Source organism: Carassius carassius, chromosome 12 (assembly GCF_963082965.1).
Source record: "Carassius carassius chromosome 12, fCarCar2.1, whole genome shotgun sequence".
Classification (NCBI taxonomy): domain Eukaryota; kingdom Metazoa; phylum Chordata; class Actinopteri; order Cypriniformes; family Cyprinidae; genus Carassius; species Carassius carassius.
In genome coordinates, this window is record NC_081766.1 from 6275779 (window position 1) to 6293743 (window position 17965).

At 36.0% G+C, this 17965-nt stretch overlaps 2 protein-coding genes across 3 annotated transcripts; one reads left to right on the top strand and one right to left on the bottom strand.

Moving 5' to 3' along the window:
• Nucleotides 1-3341: 3341 nt before the first annotated feature.
• On the bottom strand, nucleotides 3342-8530 carry LOC132154640 (dol-P-Man:Man(5)GlcNAc(2)-PP-Dol alpha-1,3-mannosyltransferase-like). Its single transcript, XM_059563286.1, has 9 exons — nucleotides 8263-8530; nucleotides 7774-7873; nucleotides 7471-7618; nucleotides 6561-6721; nucleotides 6205-6325; nucleotides 5902-6107; nucleotides 5720-5797; nucleotides 5438-5581; nucleotides 3342-4615 (listed from the first exon to the last, which is right to left on the bottom strand). Exons 1-9 carry the CDS (start codon nucleotides 8474-8476, stop codon nucleotides 4447-4449), a joined length of 1341 nt encoding a protein of 446 aa, XP_059419269.1. The 5' UTR covers nucleotides 8477-8530; the 3' UTR covers nucleotides 3342-4446.
• A 1-nt stretch (nucleotide 8531) lies between these two features.
• Nucleotides 8532-11741, top strand: LOC132154643 (mitochondrial ubiquitin ligase activator of nfkb 1-A). Of its 2 annotated transcripts, none has more exons than XM_059563288.1 (5): nucleotides 8532-8688; nucleotides 9323-9473; nucleotides 9656-9743; nucleotides 9844-9964; nucleotides 10580-11741. In XM_059563288.1, the coding sequence occupies exons 2-5, from the start codon at nucleotides 9357-9359 to the stop codon at nucleotides 11295-11297; spliced, it is 1044 nt and encodes a 347-aa protein (XP_059419271.1). In that variant the 5' UTR covers nucleotides 8532-8688; nucleotides 9323-9356; the 3' UTR covers nucleotides 11298-11741. The 2 variants fall into 2 exon arrangements, with proteins under 2 accessions (XP_059419271.1, XP_059419272.1); XM_059563289.1 differs by having other exon boundaries at nucleotides 9326-9473.
• The last annotated feature ends 6224 nt before the right edge of the window (nucleotides 11742-17965 follow it).

The following is a 17965-nucleotide window of genomic DNA, read 5'->3' on the forward strand; positions in this document are numbered from 1 at the left end:
GTTTGGGTGTGTAGGTCTGTCCAAGCATTACAGAATGAAAGCCATCCAGACAAGCTAAAGTTATGGAATCGTCTGCATGTATACAAGCTTCACCACCACCGCCACCAATGCAAGAAATCAACCTCAGAGTACTCGCATACGACACACAGGTACACACATATACTGTAGCACAGAAAATATAATCTCTCCAGCAGAGCCATTGAAGAAACTGAAAATACACAAACCTCGTCAGGTACCTTAAAAGTTATATATGCATGCCCACTTATAGTACATTTTAAGTAGCATACACTACCATTCAGATTTTTTTTTTTTACAAATGAATACTTTTGTTCAGCAAGGATTAATTAAATTAATTAAAAGTGACAGTGGAGACATTTATAATGTTACAAAACATTTTTATTTCAAATAAATACCATTCTTTTGAACTTTCCATTCATCAAAGAATCTTTTAAAAATGTATCACGGTTTCCTCAAAAATATGAATCGGCGCGACTGTTTTTAACATTGATGATAATAGATATTTCTCAAGCACTGAATCAGAATATTAGAATGATTTCTGAAAGATCATGTGACTCTGAAGACTGGAGTGATGATGCTGAAATAACTTTGCCATGACAGGACTAAATTACGCTTAAAAATGTATTTCTATATTAATATAGAAAACAGTTATTTTTAATAGTAATATTTCATAATATTACTTTTTTACTGTATTTTTGATCAAATAAATGCAGTCTTGTGAATGGAAGTCTATCTGTAATCACAAACTGGGTCCAAATTAGGATAAATACAGCTCAAATAAGTATTTACCAGTATTTACAAGATTATATAATTTATTTGCCTCAAACAAAGCTCTTGAATAATTTTTAAAGCTTTAATGTTATGAATATCAAGCTTTTAGCTCAAAAGTGCCCTGTAAACATTACTGTTGCCCATCAGACTGATAGAACCCCTTGCATCCTTACTGCCCAGATCAGCCAATCAGATTGGAGCTCACAATTTCAGCCAACTTTTGACATTTTTGTCCACAATATGCATTAAACGGTCCATAAACAGTCTGAGGCTCAACACGCAACTCAAATACAGATAAATGAAAAGAAAACCCTCTTAAGGTACTGATGCAAAGACATCCATTCAATCTATGAGGCAGTAAAACAATGCATTCTGCTCAGCGCAATCTGAATTTCTCCTTGGAGACAGAAAAAAAGGACATTAAGCTGCGGACACATTAGCACCATTTCTGTGAATTTTCTCAAACAGAAAGGTCGAGTCAATAGTGTAGTGATGTGTAAAAGCATGGAGTCACTTTTAAACCAAGCAGCTTTCTATTGGTCAGTGAAAATTTGCGTGAAAAACTTAAACACCAACAAAATCTTCATGGGGAATGTTTTTGCATTTATATCAATAGTAAGTTTGACCGCACCTTTAGGATTGTTTATACCTTATTAAATGAGTGTTGAATTATGGGTCTAATAATGAAGTTGTGTCTTTCAGGCATCGGAGGGAGCATCAGTCCATCAGCAGTGTCTTATCGCTCTCTGCGCTCTGTGGAGAGTTTCTTCGGGTCCAAGTCAGCATTGACCTGCAGAAGTATCACACTTTGTAATGATTTTATTGTACTATCACACTGATTTTCTGTGTTCTCCAGGTTCAATCTGGGCAGACTAAAGGGCAATAATGGAAAACAAGCTCCTCTCAGACCTCACTGTCTTTCTGCAAAGAGACAGACACACCTTACTACTTGCCATTGGTTGGTGTAATTGCATACTGATTTACAAATTTAATCACAACTTAAAGTCAGTTTTACCTAGTTTTTCTGTCCCCACAGCTGTGCCTACAGTTGGCATCAGGTGTGTTTCTGCTGTCTGAATCCTACTCTGGACTGCCTGAAAAGAGCATCCCCATACCTGAGCCACTGCAGCAGTCTGAGCCCCACTTTCCGTTGATCCTTACCACCTGCCACATCAGCGAGGCATATGTAAGACTCATGGTCCGACCCCTTGGAGGAAGGCCCTCAGAAATTGGTAGGTGCAGTCCCACAAGCTGACAGTGGGCGGGCTCTGAGACTGACATTTGTGAAGGTCCTCCGCTGGATCCCCCAGAACCTCATGGAGAGGATCTGCCGCAGATGGACATAGAGAGCTCAAGCTGGGCCACGGTGGTGGCTCTAGCCTGGTTGGAGCACCGTTGTGCTGGGTTTTTTGTGGAGTGGGAACTGGTGGCTGCCAAGGCAGATTTCTGGCTGAAGTGTCGAGTGAAGGGTATCAATCTGGCAGGGTTGAGGGCAGCGACCAGGCAGCTTTTCCTGCTTTTGCGTCACTGGGATGAGAACATAAAACTGAATGTGCTCTGCTACAACCCCAATAACATGTGATAAACTGCCACAAACAGGATCTATGAAGTTTTTTGTTCTACCCTGTTGGCTACACTTGCAAAGGATTTGGAGTTGTGTTCAAGTTTTTCCTCATGCCCAGACCATAATACTGTACCATAATAAAGCTTTGCCTTAATCTTTGGGCCTCAGTCTAAGTAGAATGCAGTTCACTGCAGATCTGACAACATTTTATCTTAGCAATAGCAAAATGACTAGCATTGGATGCTTCATGAATACAATCACCAACATATATAGCAGGCCAGAATTACACATTCCTGCCTTAACTTACACTACCGTTCAAAGATTTGGGGTCAGTAAGAGTTTTTTATTATTAATATTATTATTCAGCAAGGACACATTAAATTAGAATGAGCATATTAGAATTATTTTTGAAAGATCACATGACACTCAAGGCTGGAGTTATGCTGCTGGAATAAACTATATTTTAAATATTAAAATAGAAAACATTTATTTTAATTTGTAATATTTCACATTAATATTGTATTTTATATCAAATAAATGCAGCCTTGGTGAGCATGAAAAATATTTTTTAAAAATCTTACTGATCTTTTGAACTCTAGTTTAACAGCTGCTTGAATTTGATGAATCTATTTAAGTTTTAGACTAAACTGGACTTTATTTCAAACCACTTTTTTTTTTTGTGCAGTGACCGATTCTGTCAGTATCACTCAGTTTAAGTGCTGTTAACCACATGAACAGTCTAAGTAACTTTGGTAAATTGTATTTTTTGTAGGATCATTTGTGTTTTGATTTTTGACAGCAATTTGAATTCTGTGTGTTTGGCAATGACTGCTAGCTTTTGGACTCAAAGATTTAGGCATTTAATTTGTTTTTTAGAGTTTGGTTGAAAGCAAGAGTTTTCAAATAACACCACAAAAACAATCTGCAAAACTTGGGGCTATATTTATAATGTTCAATCATAGAAAGAATCATAACTGGTAACTATGAATGTTATGAAATTATGACTTTTTATTTTCGATCACAAATCTATACAATAAAATCCTCTGATTCCAAATGATGTTTCCTCAGGTTTTAAGACACTGTTGTTTCAAACAGTAAGGGCTTTAATCGTTCACTGTGCATTTAACCTGGTTTTGCACAGACTTTCGTAGCTGTGATCCTGTCAAAAGAATTGGAAATGGAATAAAATCATGGACAACAGATGTTTTATGATCATCGCCTACACTTTGGATTAAGCAAATACATGCCATGCAAAAAAAAAAAAGAAAAAAACAATAACAGCAAGCAGACCATAAGAATAAGATTTATAAGAACAATCATTCACTCTTCTTCACAGAAAAATAAAAATCACACTCAAAATATGAAGCATTTCATCATTGAATCTCTCGCTCTTCATGCTAGAAAAGGAAAAGACCAAAGATAGAAAACAAACACAGGAACTACTAGAGGTTCATGGTTGCCTTAAACTAAAAAGAAATGGAAAAGCAGATCTTTGCCATAACTTTGTGCCCTATAAATGTAACTATATGATCCTGTTGAGCTTATAGACAACTGTGAATAGCTGAAAAAAAAAAAAAAAAATCTTTTAAAGGGATAGTTCACCCAAAAATGAAAATTCAGTAATTATTTACTCACCATCTTGTTGTTCCAAACCTTGTATGTGTTTTCTCCCATACAATGATACATACAGGTTCTTTAAAATACCTTCATGTACCACAGAAGAAAGTAAGTCATACAGGTTTGGAACGACATGAGGGTGAGTAAATGATGACAATTCTCATTTTGAGTGAACTACCCATTTAAACAAAAACAAATCCCTGAATAATTATGAAAGCGAATGTTGAAATGCACAGATATTCTGTTATATATAACCTCTTGTTCAAATAAAATGTACTGAATGAGTCCAATGGCCAACGAGAAGAGATCCTTGAGGTCTCAAAGGTCAACTGTGTTGATAAACTGCACAGAAATTATGAGAATTTTTTTTTAAATGTCCTTCCAATAAAAATCCATTTACATTTCCCAGACTAAGCATCAAATTAGTCCTCAAGAATCCTGAAAAGCATCCTGAAAAGACCTGGGAAGGCCAGGGCTCAATGGCGCTTAGCCTTGTTCTCCGACTTCTGAGAGGGAAGAGCTGGAGTCGGGTTGAGCCACAAACAGAGCAAGATGATGAGATGGCAGATGTGCAGTGATAGAGAGCTGTAGTTGGTGGACGGATACGTGTTCCAGGACAGTTCAATCAGACCCAGGACCAACACCCTAAAAGAAAGCAAATGATAAAAAGATGATTTGGGACGGTAGATCTGGGGGTTTGATATATAACAAATTTGTATTAATCAACTACGATTGTTACCTAGTTAATGCAGATATCATGAACTAACAATGAAAACTACTGCATAGAGAGTGTTAATTTCTACATTTATTTTTACATTCTAAGCTGAATAAATTAACATACATTTAATGCAATAAACAAAGATGAATTAACTATTAATAATTGTGTGTTTATAAATAAAAATTAACCTAGTTTAATAAATGCTGTAAAAAATGTAATTCATGATTCCTAGTCCGTTCCTAATTTTTTTTTGTTGTTTTTTTTGAGCCAGTGGTTCATATTTTTTTTACTTGCCATGCCACAATTTTTATTAGTCCCGGCACAACAATTATATGTATTAAACACATAAAAAAAAGTAAATAATCCTTAATATAATTCTTTTTGCAAACTAAAGGTTTAAAAACACTTTAATTTTTAAATGATTAAATTAACTTCAGCGATGATGCACATTTCCGTCAACTGTCCCCAGCCTCTTTCAAGCGTACCCAGGGCAATCAGACAGTCCTTATTATTGAGCACTGCCCAACTAATGTTTCTACCACATAACTTGGTATCTCTGCCCACAATGAAATCTCATTGGTCCAAATTCTGCTCCATATAGCGGTTTATTATTAATCAACAAATATGCTCTGGTTGTTGTGATACTGTCGATTTGCACAACAAATGAAACTAACTAAAATGTACAAACACACACACACAAAGTTTATGAGAAGAAAAAAAAAAAAAACTGTTCCATGTGTCTGTTTTACCTGAGCAGATGGGCAAGTTTCTTGACTCCTCCACTCCACAACAGGTATGGCAGCGTATGAAAGTACCAGACATAAAACTGATAGTGCAGAGATCTACTGAAGCACATGCCAATGAAATTAGAAGTGTAAAGAACCAGAACTGTCTGTATGATCTGGGTTAAGGAACCATTCTCATCATATCGACTAGGACTAATAGTGCACATTTCATGAACGCCTGGTTTATTTAAAATGATTTCAATCCAATCCATCATACATTTGATTTAAACAACCATAAAAAGGATATGATCAGCATTGAGCTTGGGTACGGTCTCTTTTCTCGCAGACGGATCTGTTAGAATAGACCAGATACTGGTCCCAGACCTGTAATAAACACCATTTTTTAAAGGACACAGTCAGTGGAACAAAAAGAGCAGTAGGATATTTAGTTTACCAAGAAGTTTAATTGTAAGATTTGATTTTTGTACCTCTTCCATCTCTTCAGCGCAAACAGCAGCAGCGTGGTAATGTGTGCCAGAAGCAGAGCCAGGTGGAAGTATCGACTCAAGAACACATCCTCGGGAAGAAAACGCCAGTTCACCGTCCACTTAAAAAGAAACTGCCTGCCCAGGTCAAAGGCCCGGCTAACATACCCAACGGGGTTCACCAAGAGGAACGGCAGTCCCAAAACCAGCTGAAAGGGAGAAAAACGTTTTAAATGAAAAGCTGGTGTAAAACATCAAAAGGAATCACTTAATAAATATGTGAATGAGTTATTATGTGCGTCTAACCTGAATGACAGCACAGAGAGTGAGTTTAGGTAAAGTTTTCCATAGACCGAACTCACACAGGAGAAGGAAAAGGAGACCAGGAGCGAAGAGCAGAACATTCATCTTCACAGACACAGCTAAACTGTCCACAGCAAAGACAAATATACACTTTAAATGCACACACACTGCTGAAATGACCATTCAATTATCAAGCCATAATTATTCTTATGTTAAGAAGTGATGAAGAAATCAGGCTTCAAAATATTTTTTTTTTTTTTACAAATATCCCTTATAGTATATTCTTTAATTAAAATATTCAGTTTCTCTTATCATTCATCTATCACTCCATGTAGAATGAAGATGTTGTTTCTACTTGCCTGTAGAGGGCACATCCTAGAGTCCAGCGGCCATCCAGGAAGAGATTGATGGCTCCGAATAACAGCATCATGGCCACCGGATCATTAAAGAGACGCAAGATGAAAATGGAGTGAATTCGATACGAAGCACAGCAGATGAAGAAGAACACATATGGAGGAACCTAGAGAAGAATAAACAGACATGCACTATTAATAAGACACTTTCAGAATCATGAATACAAACTTCTGTGAATGGCAAAAACATAATATAAACAGAAATTAGCAGTGCACTGCATTATTAGTTAGATTTTTATCATTGTATTGTTGTGATGAGTAGTTGCTGGATTACAAAGTTTAGAGGTTTATGTTTTGCAATAGTTGTTTAGCTGAAGTTGGATATACAGGTTGTAGAACTAACAATACATGTTGCAGAAATACTGTACACTGCATTACATAAATTATACACCAGCATTCAAAGGTTTGGGGTAGGTAAGATTTTTGAAAGAAATCTGTAATGCTCACCAAGCAAAAGCAGATCAAAAATACAGTAAAAACAGAAATATTATGAACTATTATTTACTATTTTTATTTACATCTATGTTATTTAATGTAATTTATTTCTGCAACAAAAAGCTGAATGTATTACTTCAGTATTCAGTGTCACATGATCCTTCAGAAATCATTTTATTACACATGATTTGGTGCTCAGAAACATTTTTTATTTTAAATGTTGAAAACTTCTTTTTATTTTTTTGTGCTTTTACAAGTCAGTGCATCCAATGCTCATCCGCTTTCTTACAGACCCCACACATTTTAACAGTGGTTTGTAAAAAGAAAAAATCCTGTCTATTCTTGGGTGTAAAAAAAAAAAAACCTGACTGCACAGAATGCACAAGATGTATAATGGATTGGCATTATAAGGGGTCATTACCTTTTTGGTGCGATGGTAAATGCGGAACACAAGCAGGAGAGTGATGAGATAGAACACAGCGAACACATACTGACCCAAACGAATATTCTGTCCATGATCAGTAAGATAATACAGCCCAGTGAATACATACACAAAACCAGCTGGATACCTGAAACACACATACAGTATATAAAATCCAGTAAATGATTAGTGGCCAGATTTTCATTTATTATGCCATTCTCAAAGGTATACAGGAAGAGAGGAAGTCTACTGGGCATCTAAAAGCTGGAATACACTATACACATTTTTGATGTTGACACTTACACCAGGGGTCCCGTGTCGCCCTTCAGCTGTGTGTAGTCATATGTGCCGTTAATAACTCCCTCCACCTCATCCATGTACGCCTTCCAGTCGATCTCTGTATCTAAAAAAACACTTATATCATTAGACAGAGGAATCACGACGGCACTTATAACTGGCATCTCTCTGCATACTGCTATATAGTGTCATTTTGGTTATATGGTGTGCCGTGACTGACAGTGACATGATCATTGATGCATGTGTTCCTTTTAAGGAGTCCCGACGGATCTAATGCACAACTTATCCAGACTACAATTTTGGAAGGCAGAGTTGACTTTGACATTTGAGCCTATGTGAAACGAATGATTGAATGCATTAATAAGCATGCACCGCTATCCTATCTGAACATCAAGCCGTTTCTTTAGTTTGTTGTTCCTTTAATGAATTGTTAACTATTACTTGTAATTATCCAAGGATCACGTCAGTGATTGATTTCTACTGCACTTAACTTACATGCAACTCTTTGGATCACCCATATGTTAATGCCAATTTCCAGGAACCAGAGGACGGCCGTGACCAAGAACGTGTACTCTGCTTTGAACAACACCATGTGTTTGTCCTGCCATACGGAGGAAAGTGTTTTCTGAATTCTTGAGGGTAGAGTAGAGGGTTTCTTTTTGCCTCCTGCCATGTTGGCCGCCTTGGTGAAGCCAGAGGATTCAATCATAAACGTGTGCCGGATTCGGAAACACTGAGTTCCAAATTAAAAGTCCGTTGAGTTGTGTGTGTTTATGCACCGGCCTCCGCCCCCGCCCCAAATTCATGGTCAGGCAGAAATCATAGCTACCTATAAAAGGTCCTCGCGCATTGACGTGCCACGTGACCTTAACAACGTCGCAGTTTTCGGAAATGAATTCAGGAGGATCGTGAGTGTAAAAGGTGATTTCTGCTTTTTATTCACGCTATATTAATTTCTGTTGTTTCAGACAGAACTTTTATATTTATTTATGAGCATACATGTGTAACCGTGGTCAACGTACTAGGTTAAAGTCTTTAAAGGTCATTTATGGGTCACATTATTTTGACAGCCCCACAGATGATGTGCCTTGTTTGGTGAACTGTGGTTATTGTTATGTATGTTTTATTGCGGAGGTGTTAGTAGTGTCATTATGTCGGTTTCTCTTAAATCGACAATCAAAACACCCCAAAGTGCCATAGTTTTAAATAATCGGAATTTTCACTTCCAGTGTAAACAAAGACTTGCATGGCTTTGTCATCTCTTCCTCTTTTAACCTTATAACCTTTTTTATTTATTATTATTTTTTTTTAAACTATGCTCTCAAGCCAACATCTAAGTTTGTCTATGAAACATCTATTAGTTAATGTTAGCTGAACCCCCATATCACATAAATTATTTAAATTTGATTTTTTTTTTAAACTCCTATAAAAGAAACTTAAAATAAATTAATCTGTGTTCATGTAATTAAAAGCATCTGCTAAATTAACAGCAGTAGTAAAAATGAATGAAAATCAAACCTTGCACCTGTTCAATTTGATTTCATTCTGTGTTCAGTAGTCTAGAGAAGAGGAAGAGGGTGAGGAGGAAGATGGAGGATTTCCCCATCCGGGCAGTGGAGATGGTGTGTTTGGGTTCAAGTGTGGCTCTCTCTGGTCTGTTTTATTACATCTACAGGAAGAAATGCAAAACTGTGAACAAGCTTAATGTGAGTACATTTGCAAAAAAGACAATTTAGACACTATATATGCATGTATATAAATATAACTTGGATACTTGGAAATTATTAGTGCTTGGAATTTGTTCTTTTGATTTAAAGTGTCTGCTACACTTAAAGCAGTGAAATAGGAGAAATTTCTTAAAATTTAACAAATTTGGTTTTGATGTTAGGAAGCTCCAGTTTTGCCGGTGGATGAAAAGTTAGTAGATCTTTTGAATGCCACGCCAGGGAAATGTCTGCAGTATGTGGTCATCGAGGGTAACATTCACTTTCCATTATAGTGTCTCAGCTGATCTGTAGAATATAACTCAATCACTCCTTCACTTTCCACTGACTTGTTTCCACTTTCTCTCTGTAGGTACAGTGCAATCCATCGGGGAACCGTTAAGGAGTCAGTTTCAGGAAGGCAGTGTTGGTGTAATCCAGAAACTGGTCCTCCGAGAACACAAACTTGTGTGGAACAGTTTAGCACGCACTTGGTAAGTCCTGGTCCCTTGCTAATATAAATATACATCACCGTTCAAAAGGTTGGAGACTTTAATATTTGATCTTCTTTTAAATTAATACTTTTATTCAGCAAGGATGCATTATATTAATCAAAAGTGACAGTAAAGACATTTATAATGTTACAAAAGGTTTCCATTTTGAAATCAACGCTGCTCTCTTGAACTTTCTATTCATTTAAGAATCCTGAAAAAAAAGTGCCACTGTTTGTACAAAAATATTAACCCGCATAACTGTTTTCAACATTAATAATAATAATTAAAATAGTATATTAGAATGATTTCTGAAGGATCACGCAATACTGAAAACTTGAGTAATGAATGCTGAAAATGTAGCATTATATCACAGGAATAAATTGTTTTAAAATACATTAACATAGAATGTAGTAATTTTAGATTGTGATACTATGTCAAAATATTTATATTATACTGTATTTTGGATCAAATAAATGCAGCCTTGGCGAGCATAAGATACTTAAAAAAACAAACAAACAAAATAACATAATAATATATAAAATCCAAACATTATGTGATATATGTCAGTCTAACATGGCATTTCTAAAACGCGTGATTCTCTTTCACATCTTTCAGGACAGACAGCGAGCGTGTGCTTCACCAGCGTGTGAATGCTGTGCACTTTAACCTGCTGGGTGTGAACAAGGCGTTTGTGCGTGTGCTCTGTCCCCTGGAGGCCACGGGTCCCAATATGGAAATCATCCATGAAAAGTTCCACCAGGCTAGTTATGGCTTCACGGACCTGATTGGTCAGTATTTGAGCGGAGAGAAGCCCAAAGGTCAACTGGAAACAGAGGAGATGCTGAAAGTGGGTGCCTCTTTGACCGCAGTGGGCGAGCTCATCCTGGACACGGACCGCCTCCCAAAAATCCGCCCACCCACTGATGGCTCGGAGTACTTCCTTAGCACAGATGACTTTGAAACCCTGCGGCTGGAGCAGGAAGGGCAGGCAGAGGTGTGGAGGGTGCTGGCGTGCATTTGTGCATTGGCAGGTGTGGCCGTGCTGATGTGGGCGGGACGCAGGTACTACCGCCAGTTGAAGCAGCGATGGGAGCAGGAGAACATGAGGAGGGAGTTTGAACTGATGGGTGCAGAAGAGCGAGAAGAGGAGGAGAACGGCATGGAGGTATCAGAGAACCCGTGCGTGATATGCCTGAGTAACCCACGAGGCTGTGTGCTGCTGGACTGCGGACACGTGTGCTGCTGTTTCCGCTGCTATCAGGCCTTGCCACAACCCATCTGTCCCATCTGCAGACAGAATATCAGACGAGTCGTGCCTTTGTACCAAGCCTGAGAGACTGAAAAGAATCCATTGGTTTCTCTTGAAAAAGGCTTTCAGCACATTTCAACTACTAAACATAGTTTAATCCTTTACAAATGAACAGTTGTGCTGGATTTACATGATATACTTGTCAAAACAGCCTTAAACTTTAAAACAATGTTATACTGTGAACAGGACACCTGCGATAGAAGCAACACAGAGATTCCTGATACACACTTTAGTTTCACCATTTTAGTTTTAACAAATTCCTATGGAAGCTTATTTCCACCACAGAATAAAAAAAACATGTAATTGTGACTTTTTATCTCACAATTCTGACTGAATGTAAACTATTTTTCTTATAACGCTTTTTCTTGCGGTTGCAAGTTTATATCTAACAATTCAGACTTTTCTTCTCAGAACTGCACATCTCACAATCAAAACAATAATATTTTTCTACTCCGATTAGGACTTTTTAGAAGAAATTTCTGACTGTAAAAGAGGACAGTGTTATTGACATTGCAGCAGTATGAGGAAAGGGACTTCTCTAATAGCCTACATTTAGAAATGCACTGTTCCTGAATTAAATAAGGTGTTGAAATTAATTTAACATTGAGTGCCACTATACAATGCTCAATGGACGATCAGCGCACTACCCGAGTAATGCTGAAATTGCTGTTTTACTTCATGGAGAACAATGCAATTGAATCAATGCACTGAACAGCTCTGATGCAGTGGTGGGAAATCCCATTAAACGCTGAAAGGATGTTATGACAAAGATATCACTTTCATCTTCTAACAACTTAAGGTGAACCTTTTTTTTTTTTTTTTCAACAAATATATATATATATATATAACTTGACCTGAAGAAGGACAGATGCAGGTAATAGTGCATGCAAAGATGATCTCTCTTTCTCTTTCTGTCTGTTTAGTGCAATCTACAGAACCTATGTAACGGTACAAATCACAGTGGTACATATGACGTAAAAAGAGCCAGTTGGTGTAAAAATATTAATCACTTTACTCTTGTGATTATTAACAAATTGAACATTCAATACATGTGCATTAAGTGTAAAACAAGAAGGGCATAGCCTCATGAAAATAAAGTGAACATTGCGTTTGTTGTGCTTCCCACCAATTAACAGTTGGCTTGTCAATAATAGCGATATATATCAATACAGCAAATATATATCTCATAAATGCGAGTTTAAACTCGCAATAATACTTTATAGTCTTTTTAGAACTGCTAGTTTATATCTCATAATAGCAAGTTATAAACTTGTGAGAAAAAAAGTCTAAATTGTGAGATAAAGGCCTAAACTCAGAATTGTAAGGAAAAAAATGTCTGAACTGTGAGATTGAGAGAATCGGATAAACTTATTATCTTTTATTTATTGGCAGAATTAAGTTTCCATATGTTCCTGCTGGTCTGCTAGTTAAAAGTGAAAAGTAAAGTTTCGCTGAGCAATATGTTTTGATATTTTATTGAATATCCTGGTAAACAGATGTCTTTTGTGTTTAACTTTCCGTTTATTATTCAAGTGTATCTCATGTTTGGCACTTATCAAATGGTTAAAATTATGTTTTTTTTTTCATTCATTAAAAAGTATGGTTAAATACTGTATTGAATGGCTGGTATAAATAAACCTCTTATCTAAAAGTAAAATGTCGTTGGTAAGCTTAGTGCCTTAATTTATGAATAAGATTCTGCACTAGGTAGTTTGATTTGGTTGAGTTTTCAGTTTCCTTTAAGTCCAAATGTCAAGTCTGTCATGTAAAGATCTGAACTATCTTCTCTGGTCAATAAACACTGTTGTGTGCTGATCTTCTGTTCAGTTTCTAAATTGCTACAATATTATACTACTATATTGATGCTTTATTAGTGTTTGTGTAATGGAAAGTCTGAATTCTTTAGAGAAAGATGTGTGTTTGCCATTAAGCAATCTTTCAAGTGTTTTTAAGCAACAGCTGCTGTCATCCTGTTACAAGTAAATAACCCACAACAACCTTCCCTTTCCTTCAGACTTTTTCCTTTTAAATATAAGCAAATGATATGCAGATGCATAACTATTTGAAGAAGAAAAAAGACTTTTTCGCCAAGGTCGAGCTGAACTTCTGTTGATGCTGCATTTACCAATGCTTGTCATTTTACTTTAAACCACTAGAGAGCAAAGGAGGGCCAGACTCTGGAAAAGTGAAGGAAATATATTAGCATGAATCAATGCATCTCTTCTTGCACTAATGATTTTTAATTAATTTGCTTTATTTCTTTATTTTCATCCTCTGCTTTTTGCCCTTCAACTTAACTTAAGTTCAGTTGCTGCGTTCATTGTAAGTATAATCAAACAGGCTGTCCAAGTCATCTCAACTTAAAGTAAACTGACCTGTAAGACTACTATCTTGTATAAATAATAATAAAAAAAGAACTTGAAATTGGTTAAAATAATAATGGGGAAAAAATATTTTTTTTATATAGATTTTGAAGACCTGGTCAATTTCATAAGTAAAACATGCAGAGTTTACTATGAACAAGTACTGTGACATCATCACAGTAAAGAGATCAGATAAGAATATGGTACTTTCTTGGTATATTACAGTGTTGTTATTGTTCACTAAAACTAAAACTCTTAAAATATTTTGGATAAATTCAATATAAATATAGATAAATATAGATTAAATAAAGTTAGTTTGAAAACATAAATTAAAATAAATGCTTCTGTGTCAACTAACTCAAATAACAACAAAATAATAAAATACACATAACAAAAGTACACTTAAATTAAAATGAAAACAGAAAATATTAAAATAAAATAAAAGAAGTCTACAATCATGATTTAAAAAAAAAACTACTGTGGATGACAGTATTGGATGGTATACCATATCACATATTTATTTATGGAAATATCATGGTATTTGAACTGTTAATAATGGTGTATATAAAATACAATCCAAGTGGATCCAATAATAATTTATATGCAGTATTAGATTGTATTTTATAAACACCATTATTAACAGTTCACTTACCATATTTCCATAAAAATCCATGGCACTTCAAAGATAAACTTTTTTTTCGTAAGTGAACTCTGTCATTATATGGAAACTACATTACATAAAATTACTAAAAACAACAACAGCACATACGCAAAGACATTTGCTGCTATGTATGTGACAGGAGCAAAAAGGTCAGTGAGATTTTCACTTTAAGTAAAAAAAAAAAAAAACCAACAGCAAAATGCTTGCATTTCCCCAGCCACGTAACTCTTTATGTGTCTCAGCGTGCAGCTGTTTGTAACATGACCATGGCCCGTGCCTCATCTGCATACGCTCTCATCTCAGAGATCATCAACCTGCTTCTGTGCCGCAGGCTGAAACAGGCTGTCTGTATCGTGTTCCTGCTTTAATGTTTTTTTATTTAAAGCTCCAGAGGAAAGAATGTGTTGGTGTGTGTGAAATTACAGTGAACTGGCCAACAAATGTACAAAGACACACTCATCAGCTGGTGCCAATTACACTGCCATCCCGAACTTCTGCACTGGAGCCAACATCTCACATTTGAAACGGCAGAGCCGAAGTGGCAAAGAAGAAGGTTCTGTTGTTCTCACTTAGCTTAACAGGTGTTTCTTCAACTAGGCACTGTTATGTCCGAGGGATTTGAAGGTTTTTGTTTGTTTTTTTGTTTTATCAAAGAGTGCCTTGGAAACCTTTTCCATCAAATATGTGATGATTTTCAACATGCCTTTTATGTTTTACACTACCATTCAATTTTTATTGATTGTTTTTTTTTTTTTAGTCTTATGTTCCCCAAAAAGACAGTAAAAACACTATTATTATGAAGTACCATTAGAATTTCAAATAACTGTTTTCTTATTATTCTAAAAGCTGAAACCAGTTTTGCTGCATTGCTGCTTAGTTATGTTGGTGAAACTGTGATACACTGGTTTTCCAGTATTCTATGATGAATTTATTTAGCATTTAGTTTACAACATATACTATAATTTTTTATCACTTTAATGCATCCTTACTAAATTAAAGTATTAATTTATTTAAATAAATTAATATTACTGACCTCAAACTTTTGTTTTACCCCTTTTCCAGACCCAGGCATTCAAATAATCATAAAATATTATTACATTTTCTTTTGATATAGACTAATTAAAATAAGTAAACAAATTAACCAAATGTAATTTTATACATTTATAGCTATGCTTAATATACCAAATAATATTTTCACACTGATCTTGATTTTTTTTTTTCTTTACCCATCACTCATCTTATTTTAGGCACATTCTTCACTCATAGTGTTGTTGCCTTTGTAATTAATCACACTAACTTCTGGAAAAAAGTTCTGTTAGGGGCAAAATTATTTGTTGTGGAAATGACAATTTTAAAATTAATTTTTCAAAACCAGATGCTTGCTGACCTTTCAACTGAAAAGAAGGCTTACGTATAAACTGCATCTGCACATTTTATCGCCCACCCCTGAAAACTATGCAATTTTTGCTCATTTCTGTTCTCAGTATTTCATTTGACTCAGGTTTTTGTGATCTGGTGTGTTTTCTAATGCTGGATAGAGAGTGAGTCAGCAATTACAGCGCATGAGTCAGCAGAGGCCAGTGTGACCACAAACACACTCCCAGAGGACACTTTCACACAGCAAACTTCTGTGACAGAACACAAGACCTGAGAGAGGGCAACAAGGACAATAGACTGAAAAAGAAAGAAAGAAAGAAAGAAAGAAAGAAAGAAAGAAAGAAAGAATGAAAGAAAGAAAGAAAGAAAGAAAGAAAAAGAAAGAAAGAAAAAGAAAGAAAGAAAGTGATAGGTTTTTCTTCTCATTAATTTAGGTCTGATTATTTCACTAAAATTATGTGGGGTGGTGTTGGCCCAGTGGATAAGACACATGCCTTTGGTATGAGAGACCTGGGTTCAAATCCACTGTGAATCCCCTGAGCAAGACACTTAACCCCTAGTTGCTCCAGAGGTGTGTGACCTCTGACATATATAGCAATTGTAAGTCGCTTTGGATAAAAGCATCAGCTAAATGAATAAAATGTAAAATACATTGCTGTAGTGACAAGAATAACATTAAACTTGAAATTAACTGTTGGCTCAAGACAATGGCTCTGATCAAAGAAAAGGTTCAATTTTGTTTTTGCCCAACATTCTAGATTTTTAGCAAAACCTATTTTTGTGAACTAGTCCTAGGTCCTTCGCCTGATCAGAACCAAACCAGTGCAGAAAGATTCTCTGGAAAGTGAATATCAATTTAATTTTCCATTCATGTTCATGAAAGGATGTCAAAACATTCAAAGGGAGTGGGGCCACTTTTACTAAAACACTTTTGAAAGGAATGAGACATTTTCACCAAACTTGGTACTAAATGGGCTAAATCTGAGGTCACAAAAAAAAAAAACATGCAGTTTGGCCTTTTGATGTATGAATCGCTGAAATGCTTGAGTTCAGTGAAGCTCTGGTGTTTTCTATAGGCTAAATCCCTAAAAATGGTTTATTTCAGAGCCCAGACCACTGTGGTTTTCTAAAGACCTGTCAGTATGGATCGGCCTACTGTCATTCATTCATTTATTTGAGCAGTGAAGCGGCACAGACTATGAAAATCTTTTTTCAAAACCTTTTGCATATGAGGACATTGAAGATATGAAAATGAGCTTGGAGAACTCTTAGGATTGGTGACATACTAACAATCTAATGTTTGAGTTGATTCACATAAAACTTACTAGTTGTAATGCTGCAGGGGATACAATAGGTTAGATATTAATTTTATTAATTTTATATGCTTTTCACTCATATTTTAAGAGTAAAATATGCATACATAATCCAAAAATCTTTTGTGAGCTCTATCCAAGGTGCTGAAGCAGCTTTGTCTCTTACTATAAAGAAAGAGATGGAGATAAAATTCAAACCAGCCAGGTGCATCATTACCGTAAACGTCTACTTAGCTTCATTCAAACATAATTCATTCAAAGAAGGATCGGAAAGACAACAGGTGGTTCCAGGGTGACGAACAGCTTCCGGCATCTGGAGACCGAGGACAGACGACGCTGAACGTGACGCACGCTGATGACGCCTGCACAGCAGAACTGGCGTGTTACGGTGACATTTCCCCGGTACACCGGGGAGTGAATCTAATCGGGCTAAGCGAATCACAACAACTGATAGTTACAAAGCCTTTTCCCCATTCTTATTAACCTCCACTTATCGGGAACCGGAAGACAATGGTCATTAAAATTTCCAACATAAAGTTTGGTTTATTCAAGTTACACTTTGCAGCCATGGTGCGCAAAATGAAGACAAAACTATGTTAAAAAAGGCTTTGAATGAGTTATTTATTAATGTGACCAACTAGTAGACAATTAACACGTTGAAAATCATACTTTATTAAACATTTATGGAATAAAATGTAGACAGGCTACTTATTCATTAACTTAGGCTATTTGTCTCGCCAAAGCTAAATGTCCGTTCACTCCGAGACGGATAGCGTCCTAACTAACGGACAGTAACGCTGTGTTTATTACAAGCTTTTCATGGGGTGGATTTCCATGTCCTCTTAGAATTAGAATGATTACTGAAACTTTATAGTTATAGTTATCGTCGCTTGGTGTGAACGGTCCTTAATTTCAAAGTAGCCTAGTTTATACTAAATAGACACTCAAATAATAGGCAATTTTACCCTTTGATTTTCC